At 42.3% G+C, this 15857-nt stretch overlaps 1 protein-coding gene across 2 annotated transcripts in view; it reads left to right on the top strand.

Moving 5' to 3' along the window:
• The first annotated feature begins 503 nt into the window (after positions 1–503).
• Positions 504–15857, top strand: part of TENT2 (terminal nucleotidyltransferase 2) — a 34840-nt gene continuing 19486 nt past the window's right edge. The window contains exons 1-10 of one of the 2 annotated variants that reach the window (XM_083576198.1): positions 702–801; positions 2323–2414; positions 4006–4170; positions 4474–4590; positions 6763–7012; positions 7847–7961; positions 8065–8156; positions 10439–10505; positions 11636–11705; positions 15128–15204. In XM_083576198.1, the coding sequence (XP_083432324.1) occupies positions 4043–4170; positions 4474–4590; positions 6763–7012; positions 7847–7961; positions 8065–8156; positions 10439–10505; positions 11636–11705; positions 15128–15204 (916 nt within the window). In that variant the 5' untranslated portion in view covers positions 702–801; positions 2323–2414; positions 4006–4042. Of the gene's footprint in view, positions 802–2322; positions 2415–4005; positions 4171–4473; positions 4591–6762; positions 7013–7846; positions 7962–8064; positions 8157–10438; positions 10506–11635; positions 11706–15127; positions 15205–15857 lie in introns of both variants that reach the window. The other variant, XM_083576197.1, reaches the window with a different exon arrangement.

Raw genomic sequence — 15857 nt, 5'->3', positions numbered from 1 at the left:
AAATATGTATTGGGCTGGCTCAAGGCAGTCGTGCTCAAAGCACGACATTAATGGGACATGTACTGTAGTTTTAATTCCATTGCTTTCAGCGGGTCTACTCTACACTTGTATTTTAGTGTTCTGTTGGAAGCCGCCCAGAGTGGCTGGGGAAACCCAGCCAGATGGGTGGGGTATAAATAATAAATTATTATTATTATTGACTTGACTGGATTCGCCTTCGTGTTTCTTAGCCAAGCTGAGGAATTTTAGCATGCAAATTGGGCGAATCTTCCACGAGGCTAAATTTCCCGCTGCCTTTTAAGGAGAAATCCTCATACACATAACTGGATAACATGTTCTTTTCAATACCATGCCTTGCCATTTAATTCCGAAATAAAGCTTCACTCTCCCGGAAGCACCCCGGATCACGTCGCGTTCTCAACCCTCGCCTGGCGCTAAGCAATACCAAGCCAACTCCTGGCGGTTAGTCGCGCTTAAACCCGGCTGCGGCGCATGCGCAGAGTGGGACCGGAGCCACTACTATGGAGAGGAACGCCGCGGAGCGGAGAGAGAGGCGACGGAAGGGCGCTTGCGACGTCTTCGAACACCTTCGCTCCCGCTCTGCTGGTTCTGGATCCGGGGCAGAACGAGGCCACAGCCATAGAGATGGTCTAGTGCAAGCGGTTCCGGGTTACTTCTGGAAGATCCCGCCTCTCCCTTCCCTTTCTCTCTAGAGAGGAGGAAGGGAAGAAAACAGAGCCGAGTCTGCTGGCTTCGGAGCGCGCTGGGCCTTGCCCAGTCAGCTGCTTCTCCCGCACCGGAGTAAGTTGAAGGAACGAATACCATTCGGGGGGGGGGCGGAGACTTTTTTTGGGGGAGGGGAACGGTTTCTACGTGGCCGTTCGCACATTTTCCCCTCAAGATTCTCGCTTGGAAGCGAGCGGGGCGCCAGAGGGTGTGTGAGGGAAGGGAGGGGTCGTTTCTCAGATACTCGAGGTTCTGGGGGGGGAGGGGAGGGCTGGTTCTGAGGTACTTGTTCATGGGGGGGTGTGTTAGAAACTCTGGGGAGAGACAGGGTGGTAGACTTGAGGGAGATTCCGGGCGGTCGCGAGTGCCTTGCGGGGGTTCTGGTGGGGCCCGAAGGCCTGGCAGATGTTCCGGGTACGGATTACCGATAAGGAACAACAGTCCTTGTGACGTCAGTGGTGTTCGGATGGGGTGTGTTGCTTTCTCTGTAGCTTAGCGGCCACCAGAAAGTTGCTTCGCTCGCGGCGGCGATGCCCGCCTGGACTCGCGTGTGCTGCCAAATCCTTCGAACGGAGCTGTCTGCAACACAGGCAGAAAGAGCTGCTTCCCAAGGCCGCGCTGGGTGGTTGCTCGGTTTCATTAAAAAATAAAATAGAATGTGAAGGTTTCATTCTGTATCTGGTGGGCAGGCAAGGTTCTCTCCGAGAGCAAGCCCGTTCACGATTACTGTACTGGGGAAATGCTTTATCCGTGGGGCATGGTCTGCGCACAGTGGTGGGGATGTTTTAAGGTCACCAAAGTGGCTGTCAGTAGAATTTGGTAACTGGCACACAAAAATGAGTGATGGCCGTTTAAAGAGAGAGAGAGAGAGAGAGAGAGGCTGTTTAAAAAGATTGGCCTTCTTGGAAAAATTGTGTTATCAAGCTATCTTGGAAGGGAACATACAGGTGCTTATATGTACGCTGGTACTAGTAGCCTAAAACGAGGACACCGTTAAGATAGGCATATGGAAATCGGTGAAATCAGTGGGGCATGTTTATTGTTTAATGTGGTTAGGTATGGAAATGACAGGGAATCGTAGAAGAACAGCTTTGCTGGATCAGAACAAACAGGTAGCATCATGTTTCCAACCACAGTGGTTAGCCAGATGCCTGTAGGAATCCCTGTAGGGCACAGTCATTTAGGAAATGTATAAATTTTTCCTTTTCATCTTGATCCAAACATGTATTTATCAGTGTGTGTTAGGGTAATTGAAGTTGCCCGTTACTATGCTTTCTTCATCAGATACCTTCTTTACTTCATTCCTTATCTCCAGATCACTCTGAGTGCTTTGAACAGGGAGATGATAATTTGTGCCCTGTATTAAATTACTTTTGGGCCCTGATTTAAACATACAGGAGAACAAGCCTTGTTGAAGATGAATCAAAATGGGAGGCTACCTGTAGACAGTAACTCCTACACCAGCAGCCTTTTGGGGTTTGAGTAGGGGTGATCTAACCCAGTTCATCTTGAAAGGCTCCTGAATAAATGGGAACTTCTCACAGTGGAGGCCAAAAAATCCATACTAGAACTGGTAATCTTTAACTTCTTCATAAGTGATCTGGAGTAATGGATGAGCAGTTGACTAGGTCTGCAGACGATACCAAGTTGTTCAGGAACATGAGGAAATTGCTAAGAAGTCTAATGAGGTGAATGAGCAACAAAATAGCAAATAACGTTTAGTTATGAATAAATTGATGCCTATTAGCGCAAAAATCTTAACCATGTTCACGTACATACTGACTTTCTCTAAACTGCTAGCTGCTAGTCACCTGGTGGAATTGAGTGGCAGTAGATTGAGGATGAGCAAAATAACATTTTACTTCCCATCACACATAATTGTGAAAAATTGCCACAAGTTTAGATGGCTTTAAAGGGGGATTAGACAGATTCATGAAGGACAACGCTATTAATGGTTCTTGACCATAATGGCGAAATGGGGCCTGCTGTCTTACGGGCTCTGCTTATGCAAATATAGACAGATTGGCAAGTGGAAAAGTGGGTCTTAGACTCAGATCTGTAGAGTTAGAAGGGGCCAGGAGGGTTATCTAGTTAAGCCTCCTGCAATGCAGGAATCTTTTCCCCAATGTGGGGCATTGTAGGGATAGCGCGGAGTGGGGCAGTGGGGTCCGGAGGGAGCACACTTCTCAACCAGCGGGCAGCCACGGTCGGCCTGCACGCGTGACCTTGGGGTGCAGGGCAAAACGCCCCCTCTCAGACAAGCCACAGCTGTCTGTACATCGTTCCACCTCTTCCTGACCTTTCGCGATCTCAGCAGTTTGCGGTGTCCTGTCTGTAACCCTTTTCCATGAGACCTTTGTCTCCATTCGTCATACACTGTGCAAGGGGAAAATGATGCTGTGGAACAGGTGCCAAAATAGCCTAGTACCACCCCACGATTTCGGGACGGAAGATGTGTAAAGGTCACAGCCCCAAAATGTACCTGCCTAGCTTGCATGTTTGTCTCAATAAAAGGAGGCTCCACAGGAATGGTAGCTCGCTCGCTCGCTTCAGACCACCTGTGCGCAGCTCACATAATGATCAACACCTGTCTTGGGCCTTCACTTCAGGGCATGTATCCGAGACTTGTGATAGTAACAGTGTCGTGCAACTGGATTCAGCATATTCTTTTATTTATAAAATTTGGAGGCTTCATTGGATTCTATACAAGTTTAATTTTTGAAGGGAAAAACCCCACTTGGATTGTTGTTTGGCACATTATTTTATTGGCATATTGTTTTATTAAGTTGGGAGATGTTATTAGAATCTATAGAAGTTTTAAATTCTGAAGGAAAAAGAATGAATTTACTCTTATAGAACAGTTGGCTCCTACTCCTTGTTCAAAAGTGGGATCTTGTTTATAGAGGAAAACATATAAATATTTTTAAAATTATTTTCATGATTGATTATTTGCTTGTAGAGTTGTTGTGGGTGCTGTTTATGAACATTGGGCATTTCAAGGTAACGTATCTGGTCTGCTTAGGCCTTAACCCCCCCTTTTTAATGATCATGAATTGGAAATATTAAGAGTGCCTACCTTGCTTTCCCAATGCATCTGAAAAATAATAAATACTAATTTTGATGTGTCTGTGCTTGTGAATATTTAAGGAAAATTACGTTGTAACAACACGTTATTGCCAAAAATCACTCAGAAGTTATCAGCTTGCAGTAATGGCTAATATATGTAAACCTTATGACTTGCTTTAGTTGCCTGATTTCAGTTTTTTTTTTAAATAATAGGTAGAAGAATACATGTTTACTTTCAGCATAGAAGAGCATGTTCCCAAATTCTTCCAACTTGGGTCATCCACCCTTCCCACCAGAACATCAACAATACAACTTCTTCATTAATCTTCCAGTGAACATACCTCCTGTTCTCTTTCACCAGCAATTCCAGAGTACAATGTAAGTAGAATTTTAATCTGAAATTTGCTGCCAGAAACAAATCTTGGATTTTTAAAAAGCCTACTTGCAGTGTTAACATTATCACATAAACAACCACAGAGAAGCAATTTAATGTCCAGTTGAGCTTTAGGTTTGCAGTGAAAATAAAGTTTGAGTAATAAACTTGACTAGTTTGTATTTAATCACAGGACTGAATGGTAGCATGCATGTTCACTTTATTACTTAAGTAATTATTGTATGAATGTTTAAATTTAAATTCAAAACACTGGCATGAATAATCATACTGCATTTTAATCTTCCTAGAACTCCAGTAAGTGGTAATCTTCTGACCATCCCACCTGTTTCACCTCCACCTTTTGCCTATAGAAATGGCAGCCCAGTGCATACATCAGCTGCACCTGCATCATTCCGAGGCAGAAAGTAAGTGCATTCTGTGGTTCTCTTCCATGTTATGTTCCCTTAGAATAAAGCACTATAAAATAATATAAATATAATACTGAAGTGACCCCCTATTAAAGGTGTTACTCTTTGAGACTTTTTATGACACTTTGCCCACATTTTGTTTATTATGATGCCTATCTTGTTAGATGCTGACACACTCTCAAAATGGGAAGTCTGGAGTCATTTCCCACCCAGCAGTATTTCTCCATTGTTCTCAAGGGTGCATATTGCTATGTGTTTGTGGCACTGTTCATGCATTTTTTTTCTATTTGCAACCACAGAAAAGCTAGGGAGTGACTGTTCCCTTCCCATACCCACAAGGGAAAATGGCTGTGAACACATCTGTTGTAGCTTTGGTAACTTTACTGAAAACAATGGAGTCATACCATATGCAGATAAACAGAGGAGACCCTGGCATTTTTAGGTGTTGGTCCCTGAATCTTTACTGGTATTTTCCAAGTTAATAATATTTTCAAGACCAGAAGCAGTATGCTGGACCGGATAGGCTTTTGGCCTGGTCATAGAATCATAGAATCATAGAGTTGGAAGAGACCACAAGGGCCATCGAGTCCAACCCCCTGCCAAGCAGGAAACACCATCAGAGCACTCCTGACATATGGTTGTCACGCCTCTGCTTAAAGACCTCCAAAGAAGGAGACTCCACCACACTCCTTGGCAGCAAATTCCACTGTCGAACAGCTCTTACTGTCAGGAAGTTCTTCCTAATGTTTAGGTGGAATCTTCTTTCTTGTAGTTTGGATCCATTGCTCCGTGTCCGCTTCTCTGGAGCAGCAGAAAACAACCTTTCTCCCTCCTCTATGTGACATCCTTTTATATATTTGAACATGGCTATCATATCACCCCTTAACCTCCTCTTCTCCAGGCTAAACATGCCCAGCTCCCTTAGCCGTTCCTCATAAGGCATCGTTTCCAGGCCTTTGACCATTTTGGTTGCCCTCCTCTGGACACGTTCCAGTTTGTCAGTGTCCTTCTTGAACTGTGGTGCCCAGAACTGGACACAGTACTCCAGGTGAGGTCTGACCAGAGCAGAATACAGTGGCACTATTACTTCCCTTGATCTAGATGCTATACTCCTATTGATGCAGCCCAGAATTGCATTGGCTTTTTTAGCTGCCGCGTCACACTGTTGGCTCATGTCAAGTTTGTGGTCAACCAAGACTCCTAGATCCTTTTCACATGTACTGCTCTCAAGCCAGGTGTCACCCATCTTGTATTTGTGCCTCTCATTTTTTTTGCCCAAGTGCAATACTTTACATTTCTCCCTGTTAAAATTCCTCTTGTTTGTTTTGGCCCAGTTCTCTAATCTGTCAAGGTCGTTTTGAAGTGTGATCCTGTCCTCTGGGGTGTTAGCCACCCCTCCCAGTTTGGTGTCATCTGCAGATTTGATCAGGATGCCCTTGAGTCCATCATCCAAGTCGTTGATAAAGATGTTGAATAAGACCGGGCCCAAGACAGAACCCTGTGGCACCCCACTAGTCACTCTTCTCCAGGATGAAGAGGAACCATTGATGAGACCGTTTGGGTTCGGTCAGTCAGCCAGTTACAAATCCACTGAGTGGTAGCGTAGTCAAGACCGCATTTTACCAGCTTCTTTACAAGAATATGAATGGTCCGGAAAGGCTGCTCTTATGAGAATGTGTGAACCAGATTTACTGCTGTACTGATAAGGGTGAAGTGTGTGAGGAATAAGAACTGGCCAGTAGACTGGATCCTGAGTCGTCATTGTCCCCCATTAACTACTTCCTCTTCCTTCCCACTTTTATCACAGGGCACACATTGCACACAACGTCTCACTGTAGCGCCCTCTTCAGATTCAAAACTGCTCTCTTGAATAGGAAGTGTTTCAGAATGAGAACTGTATTTGCTGTGCATAAGAATGGCTTGGCAATTTGATCTAACATTGTCTTTCTATGGGACACAAATTGAGCACTTGCACATTCTTTTGAGTTCCCTGTTTTAAGACTTTATTTGCATCATATCAAAGTTGGGCATTCCTCTTTAAAAATAATACACAGTCTTGCTAGAATAGTCACATTGTTTAATTGGTAGCATTGACAGTACAGTCTCCCCCGCCCCCTTGCATAGTTAAGTACCGAAACTGGAATAGTCAAACGTCTCTTACATTTTTAGGAGGCTGAAAGAGCAGGATGTTCCTTATCAAGTGAAGCGCCAGCGATTTCATTCACCTCATCATGAATCTGCTTCAGCTAACCAAGTAGTGCCTTTACCAGAAGATCACAGGCGGTCATTCCCTGGATCAATTCCTTCGCCATTATTTCCAGCACATTACATCTCTGATTTGACGGGATGTGTGCCACCCTTACAAGAAGCTTCATTTCCTGACCTTATAGAAACTGCACTCCCTGTGGCCAAAGATAAGGTAAAATTGAGAAAGGGGGCTCTTTTCCTTTCTATAAAGTTTTCTGTGCAAGACAGTGGCTCCCAAATTCTGGGCTGCAAGAGGAGCTGAACGGTATCTTAAACAGAGCCAATGTGTTGGAAACATTTACACTGAGTCTTAGAGCAAGGATGACTCTTTGAGCAAGTATAGATTTCCACTCCTGCTGTCAGTCAATATAGAACCAGTAACATCATTCCCAAGGGAGGGAGGGAGAGTGTATTGGGATCCCTTGCCACAGCCAGTGCTTTTTGTAAAAATAATAATAATAAATAGTTAAAATATAATTGAAGAATGCTGGGGAATGTGCGTCTGAATTGTCACCTTTGCCCCTGACTGCAATGGGAATGGCAGAATGTTGAAGGATAATAGTAAATGATTTATCCTGTGGTTGCAAGGAGGATGCCTGCTTCTATTGTGGGAGCAGATTGAAGAAACACATGAAACAGGAACACTGCTTTTAATAGTAAAACTTCCACAGTGCTGATTGTGTTCAAGCAGCAATAGTAATACTATGCAGCTGTGTATTATTGCAGCAAGAACAACAATTTTAATTGCCTGTGTGCTGTCCAATAACAGATGTTTGTCTGTAGATTAGCAAAGTTTAGAGTGCTTTTAGTGAGACCAGTCTCACTAATCAGGCTCCTGCAAAATCATTTATTTGCAGTGATTTCTCGTATGACTTTGATAGGTGATTTGGGGGAAAAACCTTTTTAAAAGTGTGTGTGTGTACACAAATGTATTTACTATATATGTATAAGAGATCATACTGATAGTTGTATAGTAAATGTTGGTTTGTTTTTTGCATATGTTAAGCTAAGTCAGCAAATACTGGAATTATTTCAAGTGTGTCAACAACAAACCTATGACTTGAACAAAAAAGAGCTTTGCCGAACACAACTCCAGAGGGAAATTCAGCAGATCTTTCCAAGTATGTTATCATTCCATATGTTTCTGACACTCAAATAGTCATGTTTTTAATTATTCCCTTCTTCTAAAGAATAAGATTTTATTGTATAGTTCTTTCCTTGCAGATAGTAGACTCTTTTTGGTTGGATCCTCACTAAATGGATTTGGTACTCGTAGCAGCGATGGTGACCTGTGCCTGGTGGTTAAAGAGCAGCCAGTAAGTACTAGAAGGAAAACCTGCTGTCTGTGAAAATAGCTTTCCAAGATTCTTAGCTTTTTTTCTGAGAGAGGTTGGAAGGAGAGCTGCAGTGTAGGAAGGGACTGTGATGCCAGAGATCTTTAACAAATTCAGTTAAAAGGAAATTAATGAAATTCTAAACCTGAGTCTTTTTCTTTTTGCATTTTCTGCCCCTGCCTGATGACTTGGGCCCCCAACAAATCATGGTCAAGTGCAAATATTTTTATACTTGTAGAACGGTGGTGAAGAATTGGCCTGGTCCTTATCTCCTTTAACCCTTACAGGCCAAATATGATAGGTGGGCAGGGCCACCCACCTTTCGATCACCTGACATCACAAGGACTTCAGAGTGGCATGCCTGTCTTGCAAAGAACCCTGCGCAGTACTTTGAACTACTTCAGATCAGTTAATAATTGTTCTTTAAAGCACTCTGATCTCTTTGCAAGTCTCTTCAAGAATTGACTGGCTATGGAGTTCCAAGGGATTCTGCTTTTCTTCTGTGATCAACTGGCTGTGGAGTTTTCCATGGAGAACTCAATTGTGCAACTGATCCTAGCTGGTTTATTTTCACTGCCAATCAGCTGATTGGCGAGACAGCAAGCCACGCCACATGTGGGACAGGTGGACGTGGTTTGGAGGAAGCAGCCAAGTTGGAACTAGTTGCCCCCAGGCAAAAGGTTCCTCATCCCTATGGTAGAGCCAGTTCATATTACCTGGCTGTTCCTTCTGCCTACTGGGCAATCAGATGCATAAGGTCACATATAGCCGCCCCATCAAAGGTATACTTGCAGAATTTATGTACTGTATACATTCTTTTCTGTATGTGAAGGCAGAAAACAAGACAGCTGACACAAGACAGCTTTTTAAGATGAGGGGAGGCACACTTCAGAGGAGCAGAACCTGTAGCAAAAAAAACCCAAAATGAATCTGCTTCTCTGTAGCCGAGAAGAAAAAAGGGCAATTAGTGATGGATCATATGCATTTTTAAAAAAAGAGTACCTCTTAATAGAATGGAAACTTCACCAGATAATTTGAATAAAATAGTCACATTTCTGGAACCATACTATCACTTAGATTAACAATGTAACTGCATTACACGCTGCATTAGCCTTAATCATGCTTTTAAAAAGACCTACTTGCATTATTCTCATTCCTCATGAAAGCTGTTAATGATTAGCAATACTCATTATGCAAATACACCTTATTCAAGTAGGGGTTTAAGTTGTATTCCAGGAAGGGCAACTTAACTCACAGTGTCTCTCTTTAGTTCTGATAATTTTTCTGTTTTCTAATCTTAAGTAAAAAATGGTGTGTGAGCATAACAAGTATTTTTTATGTAGATAACAGGGCAAGATCGCTCCGATTGTTTTATTCCCGGTATCTCACACTCCCAACATTATTATTATTGTTGTTGTTATTGTTATATTATATTTATTATTTATTAAATTTATATGCTGTCCTTCATCTGTAGATCTCAGAGTGGTTCACAAGATAAAAATACAAAATACATAATAAAAACTAGAACAAACCAAGCCAATAACCCCTCCTCTAAGGTACTCTGGCCTGGATCCATGTAACATTTAATACCTTAAAACTTGCACTATGGACTGAGCACTCGAAAAGATAACTAATGGAGGTGCTGTATTATCAAAGTTACATAATATAATTTGGGGGCCTGGGGTGGAAAAAAACCCAATGTTATATCCAGGGAATGAAACACACACACACAAACACACATACATTATCTGTCCTTTAATGATACCTCCAAACTGGACTCTTTACTTGGGGTATGTTGTAGGACCTGCCTTGAATGGGACTCCCAGTGTGTTTTTATCCAAGCACCAATCATTTTAACCCTTTGTATCTTGTTTCATAAATGACACATGAAAGTTAGGAATGCATAGGTTGTTGCAATGGTGGATGTAGAAAGATGTGATCTTTTAATTAGCTTCTATTTAATGTCATGTGTTTTTAACAGATGCCTCCACTGGTTTGTTTTAATAGATATAAAATATTCAGGGTTGTAACCAACACTGCCATTCTACTTGCACAACAAAACCTCCCCCTCTTCCCTGCAGCCCCCTGCACACCATCAAAAACTGCTGCAGAAGGTTGGGGGACCCTCTGAAGCAGATGGTGTGGGTGCGTGAGAAGAAGAGGGGAAGGGGAAGTCCTGTTGTGTGAGTGGAATGCACTTTTAGATACAACCCTCACTCATTTCCTGAATGCATCTGAGTATTAATGGACGTAATTTATTTCAGATTAATCAGAAGACTGAAGCAAGACACATACTCAGCTTACTCCAAAAACACTTCTGTCGGAAGCTTTGTAAGTTCTGGACTATGTTATAGTGAAATGATGGTTGGCTAATGCTTTGTGATATGCGCTAATGGGCAAGAAACCCTTACATGAAAAAGTTTAAATTTAACTTAATTAAGACTGCATTTATGACTGCCCAAGTGAATGGGTTGGATTTGAGGTTCCCCTCATTCATTATTTAAGGCATATCTATGCTGCCATTCATCACTGGTACCAAGGTGGCTCACAACAATACAAATACATTTCTCTTAAAATCAGCGCATTAAAATACAGCACAAATACAAAAGCTGTAGTAAAGCCGCCCAATTGTACTAAATGTTTGACATAATCATAGTTGGTCCTTACATTCTTTTGGAAGAGGTCTGACCCTGGGGCGGAGAGAAAGAGGAGAATTGGCGGCAGCTTCCCCTCCCCTCCCCTCCCTTAGACACTGGTGTGCAAGTGCGCCCTCTGCGCCACTTTGCAAGGTGAGCTGCAGTGGGCTCCCTCAACACCCTTTGGGGGATGACCCACGCATGTGCCCTGGGCTGCGTTAACATACGCTCCACCATTGTTCCCTTCTGGTTATCTCAAGATGGATCTCAGTAGACTGGTCACATTCTACAATGTCTATATAAGGGCATGGATGGTGTTCCTACTGTTCTTGAGTTGTTTAAGGCTTTATAAGGAAACAAAAGAACATTAACCTTGGATTGGTAGCAAAGTGACAGCCAGTGCAGTTATTTCAGAAGTGGGGCTCATGGTAGGTAGCTGCACTCAGCAGCACAGCTTCCACATTCTGTACTAGCTGCAGCTTCCAAACCAGCTTTAAGGGCATAAAGTGTCTTATTAAGGTCATCTGTCAGTGTGCCCAAGGCATTAATCTGCATGCTTGCTTAGTGTGTTTTTTTAAAAACAACTGCAGTCGGTCTTGAACTTGGAAATTAATGAGATCTGATGGTTGACCAAATACAATTTTATCCATGAACTGAATAAGAATGATTGAAATGTGTGCATGTTTGGTGCAGTACAGCTTAAGAATTGCTGTGTCATAAAACCCTTTATCTATCTCTTATCTAACCAGGCTAAAACAGTGTAATTGCTTTGCCCAATGCTGTTTAATATATCTGTGAGATGTACTTTTTCCCCTTCCCTTTCAGCAAACTATATTGAGAGACCTCAGCTGATTCGAGCAAAAGTGCCAATAGTGAAGTTCAGGGACAAAGTCAGGTAACTATAATTTCCATTAGTTTTTAGATCTTGTTCTTGAAAAAATGTGCTGGGTTCTTTTTGATTGTGTGGCATAGTTCTTAATAAGATAATGGTTACTGTTACCCAACCCACTGTTTGCCCCTGTTGTATAATCAGTGGGAAATGAATCAAAAGTGAGTTGTTCTTTATGGATTTCAGTGGGGCTTAAGGTATGTCCTGGTATTCTGATATGCTTGCCTTTTATGCTGTTATATTTTATTTATAGCAGAGTGATTCTCTGTGTGACAGCTGATTTAATTTCTCCAATAAATGGCTTCCATAATAAATGGATTGTCTTCCATTCATTATTTTAATACAATATAAAGGGGCCCTAATTCACTTTAGAGCTGGAGAGTAGGTTGAAAGGCGTAAAGTGGATCTCTTCTTTCTGCTTTGCCATGTCTTTGTGGGAGGTTGTGCTGCATCAGAATCCCAATGGGGCTAAAACACAAGTTTTCATGTCTGTGTTTACATCTGATTTGCATTCTTTATAGAAATAGCAAAGTCTGCAGGGGTTGCTTCTGCTTTTGTTTCAGCTGATTCTTCCATCTTCTCTGGAAGACTTCTTCTTTTACGTCTCTGTTTTTGTTTATTCCTGTCTTTCTGTGTTTGTCTTACTATTAACTGTGCTGTACCTCAGTGGTAAAGCACAAACTTTGAACACAGAAGGTCCAACCCCTAGGTCAACACCTCTAGTTGAAAGGATCGGGTGGCAGGTGATGTGATATACTAGATGTCTGCCAGAAACCCTGGAGAGCTGCTGCTACTGAAGTAGCCTATACTGTGTGAGATGGCTCAGTCATCTGAGCCTTTAGAAGGCAGCTTCCTATGTTCTTAAGGCAGCAAGCTATATTCAGTGATGGTGTGAGACAGCGCAGAGGGTTTTTGGGTAGTGTAAATAAAGTAACTACGCGATTGTCACCATTCAGCCCTTTAGCATAACACATTCATTTTTTTATGTAGCAGCATTTTTCAAAGCATTCATTTAACTAGAAGTTTGTTTGTAATCTATCTTCCTGGATCTCTAAAGCATGTTTTTTTAAAGCTTTTCTGTTATTGCCTGGTTGGTGGGGATAAAATCTTCAACACCCACATTTTATTTAATCTCGGCTATGAAATACTCCCTGGGAGGATGGCTGAAGGGTGAGAGGATGGTCTAGATTGGCATGTTGGCCACTGGAGGTCCCCTGGGGCAGCAGTGGAAAGCTCTGCCACTGTCCTGCTGTTGGTGGTAAGAAAAATAGGATAGAGCTCCAAGCAGCAGAATTTTAAGAAATTGGTTAAAATGTCTGGGGAAATCCGGGTGTTTAGCAGCCCAAATCGGAAGTGTTGATTTTTTTTTTTGGCTCAACAACTTTGGCCCCACCAAAAAGCTCACCTTTTTTGTCTGGATTTTCACTTTTTGAAATATGGCAACCCTAAAATAGGATTGGGGGGGCATAGATCTGCAAGATCCTTACTGCTTTGGTTTCCTCAACTTGCCCTGAACCTACTCCAGCCTTGAAGATGGCAGAATTAATTCCCTCCCACCAAAGTAAATGAGAGAGCGGGGATAATGAACTCCCCCTATAGGGAAAGATTGTAACATTAGCAGCTTCTCAGTTTAGAAAAAGGGCAAGTAAGAGGAGACATGATAGAGGTATATACAATTATGCGCTGTGTGGAGAAAGTGCATAGAGGAGGTTTTTTTTCTTCCTCATAGCACTAGAACTCAAATATCCAATGAAGCTGAATGTTGGAAGATTTAGGACAGACACGTACTCACAGTGTCATTTGTTAAACTAGGGAGATCGCTCCCACAAGAGAGAGTGGTTGCAACCAACTTGGATGGCTTTAAAGAGGATTAAACAAATTCATGGAGGATAAGGCTTGTGTTCCACCTCCGCTGTTGGGAGGCAGAATGTCTCTGAATACCAGTTGCTGGGGAGAGTGCTGCTGTACATATGTTCGCTTGTGGGCTCTCCTTATGGATCTAGTTGGCCATGGTACAAACAAAGTGCTAGATTAGTTGGCCTGATCCACAAGACTCTTCTTAATGGGAAAAGAGCCCTCTCCTGCTAGCTGGCAGGGCTTTGGACGTGGCGATAGTTCTGCCACGGATTCTTGCCTGCATGGGTTGCTCTTTGTTTCTATTTGCTATAGTGCATGGTTTTCTGCCAAGTATTGGGGGGCAAGTGCATTATTTTCTACACTTCTGCTACTCCAAACTTTGTCAGAATTTCCTGGTTCTCTTAGTAAAGTGGAAAATAATTTTGTACCTTTTGTGCTAACTTGCTACGTGTCATGAGGCTTTGGTTTCCAGCTAAGATCAATCCATTACAGTTACCTTAATTATATTAAGTTGTTCAATCCTGCTTTAGAATTCATTAGAATCCATTTTCCCAGGACCTTGATAAATTATGTGTCTGCTTAAATATGTGGCTTGCTATGGAGCAAATTGAGAGTCAGATTGTGAGCAGCGCTTAATTGTTGCCTGTGCTCAGTACTGGAACACATAAAGCAGTAAATGCCTTTGAGCAGCAGCCAAGTGCATTTTATTTCCCACTGATCCATAGCCCAACCTTCCACATCTAGAATTCAGAGGCAGAGCTGCCAGGCCAGAGAGTACCTGATCTGAGTATGGCATGGTAACCTGCTCAGTAAAAAAAGCTTGCTTAAAGCTTCACATTTCTGGTATTGTCCACTCACTAATGGGTGTTTTGGCTGTTAACACTTTTCATGGGGGCGGGGACTTTATCTGTAAATCACATAAAGGTGAAATTGGTAATATTTGGAAAACTTGCAATTGTTTGTGGCTCAGCAAAGATGCTTCTGGGTGTTTCAGCATATTCTGTGGTTATATATTGGTATAAATCTTTCCAAATTTTTCATCATTGGCATGTACCTTAGGGAATGATCACTCCAGAAAAATGTCTCATTTAAGTGGGGAAAAGGCTACAGTGGCAAGAACACTTGAGTTTTATTGCCCAGCTACTGGGTGGAGATGACAGCATGCTGTACCAAGAAATTATAGGGTTTTAATCCAACTTTTTCAGACGAGTGACAGTTCTGAAAACACTAGCCCTGTTTTTGTTTACATTTGCACACAAATGAAACACAGATGGTATTCTGAAAAGCAAAGCAGGCTTGTGTTTGTAAATCAGTTCCACAACAATGTTTTTAATCATACCCATAATGAAATAACTGTGTTAGGTGCCTGCTGCAAACTTTTTTGTTTCAGCAAACCTACGCAAAATACAATTTAGGGATCTTTATTTGTTTTGAAAAGTTTTCCTTAGCTGTGTGTTATTGCTTATGTACACTGGTTAAAGTTTTGTGATTAAGCAATATATAAGTCCTAATAAATATATAGGATTTATTTGTTTAAAGTCCTTGTGCAAATTTATTTTTTTCTCCTCTAGCTGTGTGGAGTTTGACTTGAATGTAAACAATGTTGTAGGAATAAGAAATACATTCCTTCTCAGAACCTATGCATACAGTAAGTAGTCTGTATTTTTTATATATATAGATGGTCAGTTACATAAGATTCTCTTTCTGTGTTTGCAAACTGAGATGCTACTCAGTATCTAAGCTTCAATACTAGATAGGCATACGGTAAAGGTAAAGGGACCCCTGACCATTAGGTCCAGTCGTGGCCGACTCTGGGGTTGCGGCGCTCATCTCGCTTTACTGGCCGAGGGAGCCGGTGTACAGCTTCCGGGTCATGTGGCCAGCATGACTAAGCCGCTTCTGGCGAACCAGAGCAGCGCACGGAAACACCATTTACCTTCCCGCTGGAGCGCTACCTATTTATCTACTTGCACTTTTACGTGCTTTCGAACTGCTAGGTTGGCAGGAGCAGGGATCGAGCAATGGGAGCTCACCCCGTTGCGGGGATTTGAACCACCAACCTTCTGATCAGCAAGTCCTAGGCTCTGTGGTTTAACCCACAGCGCCACCCGCGTCCACTAGATAGGCATACTTGGTAGTAAATCCAGCTATTTCAGTGGGATTTACTTCTGAGGAAGCTTGTATAGGATTAAGCTGCAAACATTTTATTATTATTAAAACACACACCAAATGTGTCAAAATTCAGTTGTTGAGGCATACTTTTAATAAATTGCTACTTTATTTTATTGTACTTTGTTCACT

The sequence above is a fragment of the Podarcis filfolensis genome, assembly GCF_964270895.1.
Source record: "Podarcis filfolensis genome assembly, chromosome: 11".
Classification (NCBI taxonomy): Eukaryota; Metazoa; Chordata; class Lepidosauria; order Squamata; family Lacertidae; genus Podarcis; species Podarcis filfolensis.
This window is presented reverse-complemented; position numbering and strand designations above follow the sequence as displayed.